The sequence below is a fragment of the Phasianus colchicus genome, chromosome 8 (genome assembly GCF_987193195.1).
Source record: "Phasianus colchicus chromosome 8, bPhaCol1.hap1.1, whole genome shotgun sequence".
Taxonomy (NCBI): Eukaryota; Metazoa; Chordata; class Aves; order Galliformes; family Phasianidae; genus Phasianus; species Phasianus colchicus.
This window is the reverse complement of record NC_143443.1, coordinates 15379886-15396446: the sequence shown is the minus strand read 5'-3', so window position 1 is coordinate 15396446 and position 16561 is coordinate 15379886. Positions and strand designations below refer to the sequence as shown.

Genomic DNA, 16561 nt, shown 5'->3' with positions numbered 1-16561 from the left:
AAACTGCCTTTCCATGTTAGCATTGATTCTGTAAGATAGAATAAATTTACTTACTGAGTTTCCAGTGATACCTTGCAAATATAGGCAGACTTTATGTAGCCATCTATGTGCCGTGTTAGAAGCAGGTGGAATGTGGGACGGCATTCCTCTTGGAAACTCAGGCATCGTATATCATGCTAGTGAATATGAAGATGATACTGCTTAGCTCGTTATCTGTGTTGTTGCTGATCACTTGGAAAGTAGTAGTATGTTTGCTTTTCTGTTTAAACATTTTAATTCAAAGTGCATATTACACCTTGGTGACCAGTGTGTATGCGTTTTCCAAATTCTTGTGTGTTCTCCCCCCCAGAAAGTGAAGACCATTGTTTAAGGCCGAGTGAAAATACATGTCTGTATGTGTGCATTTCATACTTAATTTATATGTGTGTATACAATTTGAATATAGTAGAATATGTAGCAAAATGTGAAAACAGCCACGGCTTCACCCACCGAGATGCTTAAATCTTTAGTGAAGTTGGCTATGAGAAACTTTGTGAGGAAGAAGTCATGAGGATTTGCTTAGCACATGTGGCATGGATGTACTAGATATGTTTTAAAGCAGTCTCTTAAAAATTAAAGGAGGGCTCCAACCTTTTATGTGAAGTATTTCAAAGAATATCAGTAAACAAAAACCATGTATGCTGGTGGTTTCCAGGTGACTTGGAGTACTGCAGTTCTGTAAGTGTGATGGTCCTGGTTTATGATGGAATCAGCATTTTTTAAACCTCATGTTTCAAGGCACCTGTTTTTGGTAGCAATTGTAAAGGCATAGAACAGAATCTTATTGTGGAGGGATGAATTACACTGGAAGGACACATCTTATTATTATTTTTTTTTCCTTTTTCCTTAGTTAGTTTTAAAGGACTTATTACATATACAGGATATAAAATAGCATTGCATGTTATATGTGGGAAAACAAATTTTATCATAGCTGATCAGATCTGGAATTATGTGAATGATCCTAAATGTGAACTAAAGGAGATTTTGTTGTTGTTGTTTGTTTCTAAGTAATTCTGGTAATTCAGCTTGTAATTTGTATATCACCTTGAATATAATAACTAAGTGCTTGATCAAAAGCTTCTGTCACTTGAGGCTTCATGAAGGAAACAAACCTAACTGGTGTTATGAATGACAGTTCCTCTTGAGATTCTTCTGAAAATTCTTGGCTTCAGTTGTGTAAAAGTTTCTCAGAAGGTCAGACAGCTGTAGTTCTAAATGAGAACATGTATGATGAGACCTGCAGAAACTTGTTAGCTTGTTGATTTGTTCGATTCTCATGATGTATTATCTGAATCTCTTAGAAGAAATTAATCTTTTTAATGTAGCTGTAGTAATGGAAAAAAAATGTCTTCTGTGGATAGGATTTCCTTAATTACAAGAGCTACTAATGAAGTAATCAGTTATGCTGAGCTCTCTATTAATACCGTTTTTTAAACGTTTAAATGTTTCAACGTAATTTAAATGTTCAGTTTTGTTCTCTCACTAAGATGTTTTATTTCTCTTCATTCTAGGCTATTTACTTTCTAGAAGAGAGGGTCAAGCAGGATCCCCTGAAAAGCCATTATCTGATTTGGGTCGTCTCTCTTATTTGGCTTACTGGAAAAGTGTAATATTAGAATATCTTAACTGCCACCATGAAAAGCAAATCAGCATCAAAGGAATGAGTCGAGCTACTGGAATGTGTCCACATGATATTGCCACAACTCTGCAGCAGCATAGCATGATAGATAAAAGAGAAGATAGGTCAGTAAATATTATATAAATTTTAAAAATGGTGAGACAAAACATTTACTTTCTCTGCATAAAAAAACACTTGTTACAACAAATCATTCTGTCAAATTCTGACTTTAAAATATCCACCTTATTGAGGAAGTCAGTCAGGTTGGACTTCTTTTAATGAGGTCCTTCATGAAGACTTCTTTTCTCTAACCAAATGGTGGTTCTCAGATCCTCTTAAATGTTTGTGGTTGTTAGAAGGGTGTGGCCAGCTTGAAACCTATTTGGTGAAGAATTTAGTTTCACTCAGTATCATCATATGTAAGTACAATTCCTGACTCTTGCTTTGCAATTATTTTGCAAATGCAAATTAAATTATAATATAAATATAATATATATAAATATATATATAAATGCATAATTAAATTGCATTTAATTAACACCACCAAGGGGGGAAGATTTCAGTTTGTGGGTGGCAGCATCTCTTTTCAAACTCCCCTTTTTCAATCATTTCTGAATTCTTCATAAGCAATGGCATTGGGTCAACTATACATGAAATGTGGCCCAAGGTACTGGGAATTATTTTTCTTTCTTTTCTGAAGAGTTTCTATTTAAGTGAGTTTCTATTTTGTGAATGTCTTTCTTACCAATCTTGATTACTATTTAAAATACCACGTGATTTTTTTGTTTTTGCTTTTAACTTTCATTATGTAATTTGTCATTACATTAAAACTTTAATTTTTTGGAGCTCTTATTTGCGGGAACCTGATGAGACAAGTGCATTTTGAGAGATAATGTGCTAATTACTCATGTGAAGCTTGCACCCTGTCATAAATTACTGTGAACTCTAAATACTGACACCCAGTCAGAAAATAATGCTTCTTCATCTGTAGAATTCAAAACTTTTTATAAATAAGGTTGGACAATTTTCTTTCAGAGGTAGTAAACTTAGACAGGGATGTAAACTGACCTACCTAAAGTTGCCCAGAAAGTCAGTGTCTGAGCTAGGAAGAGAAAATTCATCTTTGAGATTCCTGTGCAGATACTTGCCCTGTATCACGTATGGCTCCTTATGAATTTCCTACATTTAATTCATTTTTCTTACGTGTGGTGAAGTAGAGGTTTGTCGTATTTTGCAAGAAAGTTTCACCTGGATTTTTTTTTTTTAAGCATTGTTTCAGTGAAAAGTAATAGTGTCACTTAACCTGCTTGAAATCCTTACTTAAAAAAAGAAAACAAGAACAAGCAAACAATTTTTTTTTAGTGGGGTATTAGTTAACATTCTAGCTAGCATACTGCTATTATGCTTACATTTATATGCTACTTCATTTTGCAATAACTTGGAAATCTTTTTCTACTTCATCAGCAAAGAAATGAGGTACATTTCTGTTTTGTTAGAAGACCTGTGTTTATAAATTGCTTTCTTGTCCACTTAGCTGCCATATTCAGTTGCAATATTAACATGTTCCCATGTTCCTCACTCCTTATTTTATGATCCCCAGTGTTTTCTGATTTTATTTGTATGTCATATTAAAAGTGGAAGCTGCTCTGCCAGATTGACTAAAGGATCACTAAACCTATTGCATGAATTTAGAGTGATTGATTATTACAACTTAACTTTCCTCTCTGCTCTAGTAATGTTTAGCATTGAGCTTTCCCTTCATGAACTGTGACTTCCTCACTTTCTCATAACAGTCAGCAGTCTGTGTCATCTGTGTATGTCAGCTGAGGTCTTGTTCTTTACCCATCTATTTTCACAGGTCGTTGTGTAAAAGGACTTAAACTGTAGGAAGAGTATTTTAGATGATAACTTTCTAAAATAAAATACTATTTATTCAATTGTAGATTTGTAATTATTAGAAGGGAAAAGCTGATTTCAAGTCATATGGAGAAACTGAAAGCAAACCCACGTATTAATGAAGTAGATCCTGAAAGCTTGAGATGGACTCCTCTGTTAGTTTCTAATGCTGCAGTTTCTGAAGAAGAGAGAGAAGCAGAAAAGGAGGTAATAGCAGCAACTTTTCTTCTGAGTTTTCTTTTGATTTCGTCAACCCCTAATATTCAGCAATAGGCTGCCTTAAATAAATTATACTTGTAATCTTCACCTTTATTTAATGATGGAGGACACTGGTATTATTGTAATGTGCATTTTTTGGGAGCTGCCCGGTAAGATGTAGTAAATTTTGTGGGATGTGTATGAAAACTTTAAACCTGAAGCAGTTGTTATGAAGTTGTATTTATCACTCCTGAGGTAGTCGAGGAGCATGTAATCAGATCAAATTTGGTGCAGAGCTCAGGGGCTGCAGTGTCAATCGATTCTTTGTTATGAACTTGCTCAAAGTGATCCATGTCAGTGGGCATGTAATGTAGTGCTAAAGGACTTAAATCAATTCGCTGCATCATTAATAGTGCTAAATATCCCATGAAATGCAATCTTCTTTGGTTTGTTATCCTAACTGTTGTAAAGGAGCTAGTAGATGATTCAGCTGAAATGTTGTTGCTAGGTTAGCCAGCAGTGCTAATCAGGGTTGACTTACGGTAACTCTTCAGTACAATGTAAAGGATATGGCTAAGTAAATGCTGTTTTAGTGACCCATTATTTTAACCCTCAACCCTTCAGGCTGAGCGTCTGATGGAGCAAGCTAGCTGCTGGGAAAAGGAAGAGCAAGAAATATTCTCCACAAGATCTAACAGTAGGCAATCACCTGCAAAAGTGCAATCTAAAAATAAATATTTGCGATCTCCAGAAAATGTGGCAGTGGTGGGGGAACGAGGGCAATCCACAGAGCAATCTAAGGAGAGCAGTGAGGAGGATGGTGGGGATGAGAGTCAGCAGAGTTCGCCTCCCCGGCTGACAAAGCCACAGTCACTGGCCATGAAAAGAAAGGTGAGTTACTTCAGTGATCTGATTAAAGTCATTCAGTTCTGATTTCAGTCGAGTCATTGTGATCACAATAACAATGTATTTTGTTCTCAGGTATTTATTAGACTGTTCTTTTCTGTATCATTAGTGCTCTCAGTGCCTCCTCTATTTATTTTTTCCCTCTACCAGCCTACTCTTTATCTTTTGCGGTTTTTTTCTCTCATAAATCTTTCTCATGTAGCGATGCACGCACACACAAAACAACAAACAAACATAACCAACAAACCAGAACCACGATTTCATGTTGATTTTTAAACTAGTGACTGCCCTCTGCTGTTTGGGATCGGTATCGGTTCGATGTTTTAACAGTTTTTTTTCTTAGTAAGATGGACTCCACCTTGTATTTTTTCAAGTAAGAATGCAGTTAAACCCTTATTCTTTTCTTTTCTAGGCAATTTGACTTGTTTAAATTATTGGATTATGTACCCCAAAACTTTAAAGCATTTGCCTTGGAACAAGTATTTAAGTGTCTCTGAGAAATAGGGAATTTTAGAAAAACTTCAAAGAAACTGTGAATCTCTGAGAAAAATAAAAGCACTACAATAGAAATAAAAACTGTTAGACAGTTTTTTTTTATAGCAGTTGACTGTGTGATTCTTTAATGTACTGCTAAGATCAGTAGAAAGCTTCAGGTGTGTTTTATTTTGCTTTTTAATTTTTTTTTTTTTTTAAATCTAAGTATTTATTTCTAAAATAGCAGAAGCTAGAAACGTAGAAGGAAAAATTGTCTGATCTTTGTAAATGTTGTTGGGGATTTCTAAATTTACAGAGGAAAAACTTGTAAATATAGTTTATGCAGTACTACTGTGAATGTTATTCAATAAAAATAGAAGGTAGAAATTACTACTATATAAAGAAACGTCTAGTCTTCATTTTTCACTTACAGAAAGGTTTGTGTCCATGTACACATATGTACCTATTTTAACTGTTTATTCTTCAGACTTTTACTGGTAGGTTGTCTATATTTGAAGTTCATGCAAAATAAGCTATCTTTTTTTGAGTGAGTAAATTGATTGATGTGAACTTATTTATTTGTGTATTGAGTCAACAAAACACAGGAATGTAGGAAGAGTTATACTTGTGGAATTGTTTTTCAGAGACCTTTCCTACTGAAAAAGAAAAGAGGTCGTAAACGCAGAAGGATTAATAGCAGTGTTACAACAGAGACTATTTCTGAAACTACAGAGGTGTTGAATGAGCCATTTGATAACTCAGATGAAGAACGTCCCATGCCACAGCTGGAGCCTACCTGTGAGATGGATGGGGAAGATGATGACTTGAAGCCCGTGATTAGAAAAGCTTTTGAGTATCAGTCAGGGCAGCAGAAGCAGGAGAAGGAGGAAGAGCAGAAAAAAGAGGAGAAAGACATTCATTGCTACAGGAGTGATGACCACTGTACAGGTAAGCTGAAAATGTTCTTATCTTAATAAATTGAATTTATCATGTGAATTTCAAAGGAAACTTTTTATGCCATAAATAGGAAAGCGTAACCGTTTTCTTAGAATTTTACATTCTTCATTATGCTTTCATGTTAGAGGTGCTACTGCAAGCCAGTGATCTCACATAATTTATTAGAATTCAGTGATGGCTTCAGGTTTTTTTGTTTTGCTTTGTTTCTATTGTTTACTTTTTTTTTGTTATTCCTGACTCATAGTAATATAATCTTTTTTGTTCAGAAAAAAAAAAGTTTTCCCATCTAAAATCCTGCAGGCCATGCCATGTTGCCAAAAATAACTTATGTTTCTGCAACAGGGCACTTCACACTCCACAGAGCAAGTGTATCCATTAGAATATTGTTTAATATTGTTCTTGTATCTTGGCTATGGATATAAGGAAAAAGTAAGATTTGAATTATACATACCTTTCTATTCAGGATTGTTGATAATTCAGTGTGTGCAGTTTCTGGGGAACAGTACAGAACAGTACGGTTTACCCCACAGAAGAGAGAAAATTTTAACTGTTCCTTCAAAGCTGTTTATCTAATTTGATTTCAAGGAGCAGAAAAGTTAATGGATGACTGGTGAAGCTGCTGATTATCTACTTTAGATGTATATTAATTCCCTGACCTCCTGGCTTTCAAACTACTTTTTTAAGTCCTAATTCCAGAATACATTACTGGATCTTCAGGTTTACAAATTTTCCTTAAGCAACCAGTTGGTAGTACTTGAATAATTGCTTGGGAAGCTTAATCTTTGTGATCCTTAGTTGAGAGATCATCCACTGATTTGTCTTAAAACAGCTTTTGTTCAACAAGAAAAGCCATGTTTATGAGTATTGATAGCGTTACAAACCAGTCCACAGGTACATTAGAATATTATGTATTAGAATATTATGCTTTTTTTGTTCTTCTTGATAAAAAATGAATTAAACTGGTAGAAGCAAATTCAATGTTTTAGCTACAGCCCAGTGGTCAGGTTTGTACTCCATTAACAAGACAAGACTGATACTGTGTATTAGTCCATGGACCATGTCATTGTATTAATTGACTGCAAGAGTGTTATAACACTACAGTGAGAGGCAGAAATTGGCAAAGGAGTATCATTGAAGCCTTTATGCTCCCAAATGAGAATTCTAGTATCTGGGGAGAGAGAAGAATGAATGTGTTTGGGAAGGTTTATTTTTTATAGTCAGTGGATTAATTTAGTGTCCTGATGTGATCTATGTTGCTTAATTTCAATTATCTTTTGCTTTTTTATTTGTTGTGTGTTATGATTTGTACCAAGCGTTTGTAACTCTTGTTCTAGAGTTTCTTGGTGCATTTTGAATTTATAAATTACATTGGATTTATGTTTGAAAGTATTCATTTAGTACTTTGTGAAAGCTAAGACTTTTGTTTTGTCTCTATTTATTGCCTCCCAAAGATAATACAGAGGATGTAGCTGCATTGGAAGAAGGCACTAAAGACAATCTTGAACCTTTAAAGAGTAAGCAGGGTTGGCCCAAAGGAGTTAAGCGTGGTCCATCTAAATGGCGGCAAAACAAAGAAAGAAAACCTGGCTTTAAGCTTAATTTATACACTCCACCCGAGACTCCTATGGAGCCTGACTATCAGATGCTGGTGGAGGAACAAAAGGAAGTAGCTGAAGATAAGCCCTGTCCAGTTCCTGCTGTTACAGAGGAAGAGATTAAAGAGCCTGTTGAAGTATTACCACTGCTGGATGATGAGGTAAAAGGGAGAGAACCTGAACCTCTGCATCCACCTGGTGAACCCTATGAAAAACAAGAAAATGATGCAGGGAAAGCTGGGGAAGAAGAAAGAAACGTAGAAGACAGTGAAATCGATTCAAAAGATCTAGAAAAAGACAAACCAGAAGAGGTTTTTCTGCAAAAAGAAGAGTCTATGCACTTGGATGATCACGATGAAGAAGAGGAAGACGATGAAGAACCTTCTCACAATGAAGATCATGATGCAGATGATGAAGATGATAGCCACATGGGTTCAGCAGAAGTGGAGAAAGAGGATTTGCCTGCTGAAGCTTTCAAAGAAATGCTGGAAACACAGCAGTCTTTTTTAGACGTAAATGTTCAGAGTGGTAATTCAAATCAGGAGGACTTGATGGATTGTGGTGTGGACCTTGCAGCTGATGAGTGTGAAAGTGATCAGAAAGAAGTAGCTACAGATTCAGACCCAGTGCCGGAATCTGATGATGATCATACTGAAAACAGCCAGGACCAAAAAGCTGGTGAAGAATTACATTCCGATTTCAAGGGAGAGAGTAATGAGACTATGGAGATTGATTCTGAGACGGTTCAAGCAGTACAGTCTCTAACTCAAGAAGCAAGTGAACAGGAAGATACCTTTCAGGATTGTGCAGAGACTCAGGAGGCCTGTAGAAGTTTGCAGAACTATGCCCATACAGACCAAAGCCCCCAAATGACCACGTTGGATGATTGTCAGCAGTCTGACCACAGCAGCCCAGTTTCCTCTGTGCACTCTCATCCCAGCCAGTCAGTTCGTTCTGTTAATAGTCCAAATGTTGCTCCGTTAGAGAACAACTATGCTCAGATCAGCCCAGATCAAAGTGCCATTTCTGTGCCATCTCTACAGAATATGGAGACTAGCCCAATGATGGATGTTCCCTCAGTTTCTGATCATTCACAACAAGTTGTGGATAGTGGTTTTAGTGATTTAGGAAGCATTGAGAGCACAACAGAAAACTATGAAAACCCAAGCAGTTATGACTCCACAATGGGTAGTAGTATCTGCGGAAACAACTCTTCACAAAATAGTTGCTCGTACAGTAGCCTTACATCTAGCAACCTAACACAGAGTAGCTGTGCAGTGACGCAGCAGATGTCTAATATTAACGGAAGCTGTAGTATGATGCAGCAAACAAACATCAGCTCTCCTCCCACTTGTAACGTGAAATCTCCCCAAGGTTGTGTTGTTGAAAGGCCTCCAAGCAGCAACCAGCAGTTATCTCAGTGCAGCATGGCCGCTAATTTTACACCACCTATGCAGTTAACTGAAATCCCTGAAGCTGGCAATACCAACATTGGCTTATATGAAAGAATGGGTCAGAGCGAATTCGGACCAGGACACTACTCGCAGCCATCGGCCACCTTCAGCCTTGCCAAACTGCAGCAGTTAACTAACACGCTTATGGATCATTCTTTGCCTTACAGCCATTCAGCTGCTGTAACTTCCTATGCAAACAGTGCCTCTTTGTCCACACCCCTAAGTAATACAGGGCTTGTTCAGCTTTCTCAGTCTCCACATGCTGTTCCTGGAGGACCACAAGCACAGGCTACCATGACTCCTCCCCCCAACCTTACTCCTCCTCCCATGAATTTGCCACCTCCCCTTTTGCAGCGTAACATGACTTCATCGAATATTGGAATATCCCACACCCAAAGACTGCAGACTCAGATGGCCAGCAAAGGTCATGTTTCTGTAAGAACCAAATCTACACCTCTGCCACCTGCTGCAGCGGCCCATCAGCCCCAGATTTACGGCCGTGCTTCACAAACTGTGGCCATGCAAGGGCCCACGCGGACCTTAACAATGCAGCGTGGTATGAACATGAGTGTAAATTTGATGCCAGCCCCAGCTTATAATGTCAATTCAGTGAACATGAATATGAATACCCTTAATGCTATGAATGGTTATAGTATGTCCCAGCCGATGATGAATAGTGGATATCACAGTAATCATGGGTATATGAATCAAACTCCCCAGTACCCTATGCAGATGCAGATGGGAATGATGGGAACTCAGCCATATGCACAGCAGCCAATGCAGACAGCACCCCACAGTAACATGATGTACAGTCCTCCGGGGCATCATGGCTACATGAACACAGGCATGTCTAAACAGTCTCTTAATGGCTCCTACATGAGAAGGTAGGCCCTTTGGAGTAACAAACTACCAAACTGGCGTATTGGATTGATCTGCACAAATATCTTTTGGAGAGTACGATTTCAAAACCAGCAATTGGTGTGAACGCAAAAACATTTGTTGGCACCATTTAAAAGCTGTATGCAGCAGAAAGCCTTATACAAGTTTTTCTTTGTTCTTTTTTCTTCTTTTTGTTTGTTTGTTTTGCTTTATCATTTTGGGATTTCTTTTTCTTTTCTTTGGGGGGGACTAGGTGATTTTCCATTCTTCTGTTTATTTCACTGAGCTTGAAGTTCTCTGGAAAGGAAGAACTCTTTCTATGAACTGCAATTACACAGCAGCTGATGGTTCAGAGCCATTTTATGTGCCTGCTCCCATTAAAAAATGTGGATAAATAGACTCCAAAACTATCAGACAGTACTGAATCTTGAGCTTTTCTTTCTCCTTTCCCCACGTGTAAATGCCTTTTAGCAGTTCTTTTATTGTATTATTTTGTTTCTGAAGGTGACACTTCCGCATGCCGCTAATGTCTTTGTTAGTGACAGTGCATTTTGTAGTACTGTACAAGTGTTGTGCTTAACAGTAAGCCATTTCTTAATTTTTTTGCCTTGATTAGGTTACCCTAGTTTGAGGGTAAAAAAAAAACAAAACACAGAACTATATTTTTGTTAATTATAAAACTTGTAAAAAAAATAATAATAAAAAAAAGCTGCAAAAGCTATTCACATTTTGGTTAGTTCAAAAGGTTTTATTGCTGTATGTTTAGTGTAAAGTTGAGACTCTTTTCCATTTTAGTGACCAGTTTCTTTGGGGCTGGGGTAGGGAAAAAGGCAGCTTTCTGTTTTATAAATACTGTTTTGGGTTTTTGTTGATTGAAACATCTCAGTGTTTATTTGTCAAGTTTTGAAACACTTTCATATATGTCCAAATACTTGGCAGGATTTAAAAAAAAAAAAAAAATAGTGAATTTGGTGTAAAGTTGCTATTTTATGGAAATGCCTCTAACTTTACATTTTCATTCCATCTGTAGATTTTTCTATCTTTATAAAATATTGGAGTTATTTTTTAAGGGAAAAAATAGAGCAGTAGCGTGTGAATAGCTCAAACTAAGCTTACAGATCGCATGTAAAAAGGCAAAAGTTATTTGTGTCTGTTTATATTGCTTCCTTTTTTGTAGCCTTTGTACCTGTACAGAGTGACTGTAAGGGCCGAACAGAAGAGGCTTGATACATGTAAAAATAGGACCCAGTGACACTCTTGTATTTATCTGTTATCTTTTTAGTCAGTCACTTAAAACAACAAAAGAAAACAAACAAACAAAAAAAAAAAACCAAGAAAAAAAAACCTGCAAAGAAACACTCAAGAAACAAACTGCAAAAAACACCCCCCAGCTGTACATTTTAACATAAAATAAATTATGATGAGCCATTTTTAGCCTCTTGTGTCTTGTCATAGTTTGATGTTGCATGGGAATTACTTCCTGAAACAGTGTTTGTTACAGTGCTTTCACATGCTTGATCTAAAGCCCATTAAAGTTGATGGGGTTTGGATTAGGCTGTTAGAGCCTAAGTGTAGGTTACTCATCATAATTGCATACACCTTGTGAAAATAAAGAGTATCTAAGATTATTTTTTTTAATAATCTTATTAAAATATTGAATAAATATGTATTTAATACATTACAAGGTTGTCAATATTTAATGTATGAAAGTTTTTTTTTTTTTTCCCTATAGACAGTGTTAATATATATGTAAAAGGGTATATGGCAACACAGTGCTTGGGATGTGTCTTAATAATAGAACTGATCTCTTCTTCTCCGCATTGCTGGATACAAATAGAAAATACAAACCTTGTGTAGAACCTCTGTGTTCTGCGTATATGCATGTATACCTACACATACAAACATACACAGTTATGAACACTTCTTATCTAGCAACAGAAGGTGCATATAAAATCAAGAAGGACATCTATCCAAGGAGCTCCTGAGTGCAATAAGTTTTTAAATCAGGTGTGTGTGAATGTATTTAAAAAAAAAAAAAAATCTAAGTACTTTTCAAAATGCTTTTAAAAGGTGAGCATTGCCACTGAATCTCCGTCAACCCCATTGACACTGCAAGAAGAATGCTGTTTCCCTATTCTAGTCTGTAAAAGAGCTTTACAGATTTGATTCTGTATACTGAAAAATCAGAGAAAATGTGTATTTTGTTAAACCCTGTAAGTGTAAGGTTTTTCCAAATCAAGAAATGGATTCTACAGATCTAGGCACGTAATCTGTTCAATTTTATATGGTGGCACAATAGTCTAAAAAGTGGATCTGGATGGGAGATGAAGTATCCAATGAAATGGTAATTTGGAATAACTTATTTTTTGGGCGGTTTTAGAATGCTTGATGTATGGGAGAGAACAATATAACTAATACTTTTTTTCACATTTGTTTTATGAAAGCAAAGAGAATTCATAGTACTTAGGCTACGTGTGTGTTCATCTTCATGAATTCACTGTCACATTTTGTTATGCTTGGGGAAAGAAAAGGTGAAAACACAGTGTGCAGCCTTTGTGTATAACTAGGACTGCTCATCTTTATTGAATTATTGTATATCAAAGTAGCACTGTGTCTTACGATGTTTCACTTACATGTTTTTGTAGTAAATGAAAGACTCATGGGTTTTTATCTACTGCTGTGGAGTTTCAGGTTCCCAAGCCTTTAGCAAAGAGGCAAACAGTCCTTTTTGCCATTTCAGTATGCGGTAACCTGAAACAGAGTATCATGACTCCAGCATATTTCTGAAATTCTGTATTTGCAATACATGGATTAAAACTTGGGTGGAGAATGATGTATTGTGTGTTGCACAACAGGCAAGTTTCCAGTACTACTTTTTGAGAACTGAATTCCTTTCAGCGGGACAAATGACTTTTCTGAATCTTTTCCCATAGTGACTATTCAGCTGTGAATTGCATTACTGCACTGAAACTTCTACTTAATAAGAACTCTCATCCTCGACAGATCTAGTTGTTCTATGTATTGTCTGTCCATCAGAGTATCAATCTCAATTGTGTGCTCTAGCACCATTCCAGACGAGAATTAGTTTTCTTCTAGTGCTTCAGAAGAATTCTTCACAAAGTTGTAGTAGATGATTCTTGTGAAATGCAGGACGTTTCCTTGCCTGTGCAATCATAGTCTTCCCATAAACAAAGGTCGTGGTGTGACACTAAAACCAAAATGCTTTATTTCCATAGTGAAATTCCTTAAAATAAGGAAATAAATGTGCCTCATTCTGCATTGCAGACCTGCTGTGAGACCCAACATTCACGTGACATCTGTGATGCGGTCACTTACTGCTGTAGATTGTGTTGAGTGAGGTTGACTGGTGATTTGATGTGGCTGAGCTGCAAGAGTTGCATAACTGTGGAAGCTACATGTTTCAGAACTTTGCTTTTTCTGATGTAGTTTAATTGATTCTGGGATAATCAGAAGCTGAAGGGAAGGAACCTGAAAAGTGAATAATGAAGTATGTTTATTTTAGAATTGTTTAATTGGCATAGCTATACCAGCAGAATGTTTAAGGCAAGACCTGGTTCTGAGAAAGATGCTTGCCATTGGAGCAGAACCTACTTCATATGGAAGCGGGTGGATCGCAGTATTCCTGGAAGCTGCATTCTAGCACTTTTGAAAAGACAGGAGTGGTAAGTGTTGTGATGTTCTTGCTACCTGTTCTCATAGCAGTGTGCAAACAGTTTTTTAGTTATTTTGTAAGAAGCTGTGTAATGTGAGCAGAAACAAAGGACTTGTAAAAGTGTGAAATTTTGACATTAGCCCACTTTCAGTGTTTCAGTTTTATTGGATGCTTATTATGACCGTCAAACAGACTAATGGTTGTTTGATAGAAACAAATGATAGCATACAGGGAGGTAAATTAAGAAAGAGTGGACCTGATAGCACTACCTATAGTGCTTAGGATTGTCCTATTACAATTTATTCTGTGGAGACTGAGACTTAGGAGCAAGCAAATCAACCAAGGGGAGTAAAGAGCCATGACAGTTTTTTTTTTTCCAGTTATTGAGCATCATTCTCTATATTAAAACTATATCCAGGGTTGTTTATGTCCTGTGTAGTAATACAGGTTAGCTCTTCTGTAGTGAAACTCTGAGGTATGTACGATCAAAAATTGTTGCTTTGGGTTTTGTGGGATGGGAAGGGATTTATAAGAATATGCGAAGTGAATGACAGTTTTTGCTTCATCCTGACTTGAGTCATTTTTTTCCCCCAATCTACTATGATTAAATGAGCTTAAGTATTAAGCTCATTGGTCTGCATTGGATGGCGTATTGCCAGTGGGTCCTGGGAGCTGATGCGTCCTCTCTGCTTAGCACTGGGAAGGCTACACCTGAAGTGCCGTGTCCAGTTCTGGGCCTTCAGTACAAGAGAGACCTGGACATGTTGGAAAAAGTTCAGCAGACTGCCACCAAAATGATGAAGGACCTGGAGCACCCCTCCTGTAAGGAGAGGCTGAGAAAGGTGGGCCTGTTCAGCCTGCAGAAGAGGAGGCTCAGAGGGATCTCATCAGTATCCATAAATATTTAAAGAGAGGGTGCAACCAGGGCAGAGCCAGGGTCCTTACAGTTGTGCCTATGCCAGGACAAGAGGCGCTGTGCACAATCTGTAACACAGGAGGGTCCCTCTGAGCATCATGAAGCACTTCTTCAATGGGTGGGTGGCTTTAAGCATTGGTGCAGGTTGATCAGGCAGGTGATGGATGTCCCTGCTTGAACAGGGATTGGATCAGATGGACCCAGAGGTCCCTGCCAACCTCAGCCATTCTGGGAAATCTTGCTTAATACCTTTACACAGTATTTGTAGAAATAATGGAACGTGGGGTTCTACTGATCTCCTTTTCTTCTTCTTCTTTTTTTTTTTTCCTTCACATGCTGCTTTTCATTTCCATGCTGGAATGACAGCTCTTAATTTATGAGTAGCTTGGAATTCCATCCTTTGGAAATTGTAGGTACATTTTTCTGTTGCTACGTCAGTGTTGCTATTTGCCAATTTCCTAATCTTGTGTGCAGGAAAAACGACTGAGAGCTACTTATGGCTTTCTTGTATTTTGTTTCCAATCAGTAGATGGGGACAGCTCTTCAAAGGATCTATTCATTTCCCCTTAAAGCAGCAGAGCCCCCAGGAAATCAAAATTTTCCCCACCTATTTTCACAATTTTGCAAAAGAATGTCCTATCTCCAGGCTCCAGAAAACCCTGTTAATGTGCACTTGCGCATGCAAATCAGGTACAGATTCTCTTCCAGTTACAGTAGTCATCAAGCTACCATGCAGGGTAGAAGAGAGAGAATAACTTGTAACCGATACACTGAATTAAACAAAATTCCAATGGGGAGAGTGATTAAAAACCTTTTCATGGTGGAAGAAAGGTAACTGTGGTTCAGATCCTTCTCTGTAGTATGTTTTAAGTTGTAGTATTGTTGAGGTGACAAAATTCCTGTTGTGTCTAAACACAATTCAGTAACTTCAGGTGGAAAAGTAGATTAGGCATCTCCATTTGCATATTTGGATTATTGTCAATAAATAACATTTGCAATTGCTTTTGAGCACAGTTATGTATTAAGATGATTGAAGTTAACTTGTAAGTAAATATTTGTTAGTGGTTTCTGAAGGTACAGCAGCAGCTTTCTACTTGTTGGTACACAGAGGTAGCTTTTTAAAGGCTTCATTTGTATCTTTTGTCTTATTAAGCGTAACTAAAATCTAATGAAAACTGGTTATAATCGTTGATTTTTTAGACGGCTTTGGGACTTCCATGTGAATTTCACTGTAGCAATATCAAGGACACAGTATATTTCTTGTGTATTGTCACAAGTAGAAGAAAACAAGTCACAAAGCATAATTTTCTCAGTATGGTGGGTTTTTCTCTGAGAGGAGGGGGTTGTGTGCGGCCTACTAAGTTGAGTTGGACAGTGCTTGTGTTGGACTTAAATGGTTCAGCTGCCTGAGTTTTAGGAAAAGCAAGTTGGAAATGAAGCTGCTATAATGATATGTGTGTGTATCTACCTGAACTGTTACCCATTGTGTCTGTTCATGCATCTGATCTTATCAAGGATTTTACTTTGTTTCTAGTTTGCATATTCTGCTGCAAAGTCTATTGTGAAGACTTGTTTGGAGGCTCTCTAAACGCTGTGCTGCTCTTAGATTATGTGAAGAAACAGCATTGCCAAGAAAGAACATAAAAGGCAAACTTCTGGGAAGTTCTTCAGGACTATGGGACTAAACAATTTGTCTGTGTTGCAACTATCTCAACATTTTTCCTGCAAAAGCTCTTCAGGAATTGCTAGTTTCTCTCTTTTAAAGGTCATATACTTGGACTAGGATCAGGACTTTAGGGGTACTCAGATGTTTTCATTTAAGTTATGCCTGGTTTTATGCTGGATAAATTTTATAGAGGGAAGATTTGTTAATGTTGAGATTTCTGTTAAAGTTAGGATATCCTTAAATGATAGGTTTTATATTTGACTTCTTTTCTTTCCTAGCCTGACAGCATT

The 16561-nt window shown here is 37.2% G+C and overlaps 1 protein-coding gene across 6 annotated transcripts in view; it reads left to right on the top strand.

The window, feature by feature from the left end:
* Positions 1-11624, top strand: part of KAT6B (lysine acetyltransferase 6B) — a 93564-nt gene extending 81940 nt beyond the window's left edge. For all 6 annotated transcript variants that reach the window (XM_090145003.1, XM_090145004.1, XM_090145002.1 and 3 more), the window contains exons 13-17: positions 1551-1782; positions 3601-3760; positions 4376-4642; positions 5776-6079; positions 7540-11624. In XM_090145003.1, coding sequence (XP_090001129.1) covers positions 1551-1782; positions 3601-3760; positions 4376-4642; positions 5776-6079; positions 7540-10025 — 3449 coding nt within the window. In that variant the 3' untranslated portion in view covers positions 10026-11624. The remainder of the gene's footprint in view (positions 1-1550; positions 1783-3600; positions 3761-4375; positions 4643-5775; positions 6080-7539) is intronic.
* Positions 11625-16561: the final 4937 nt, after the last annotated feature.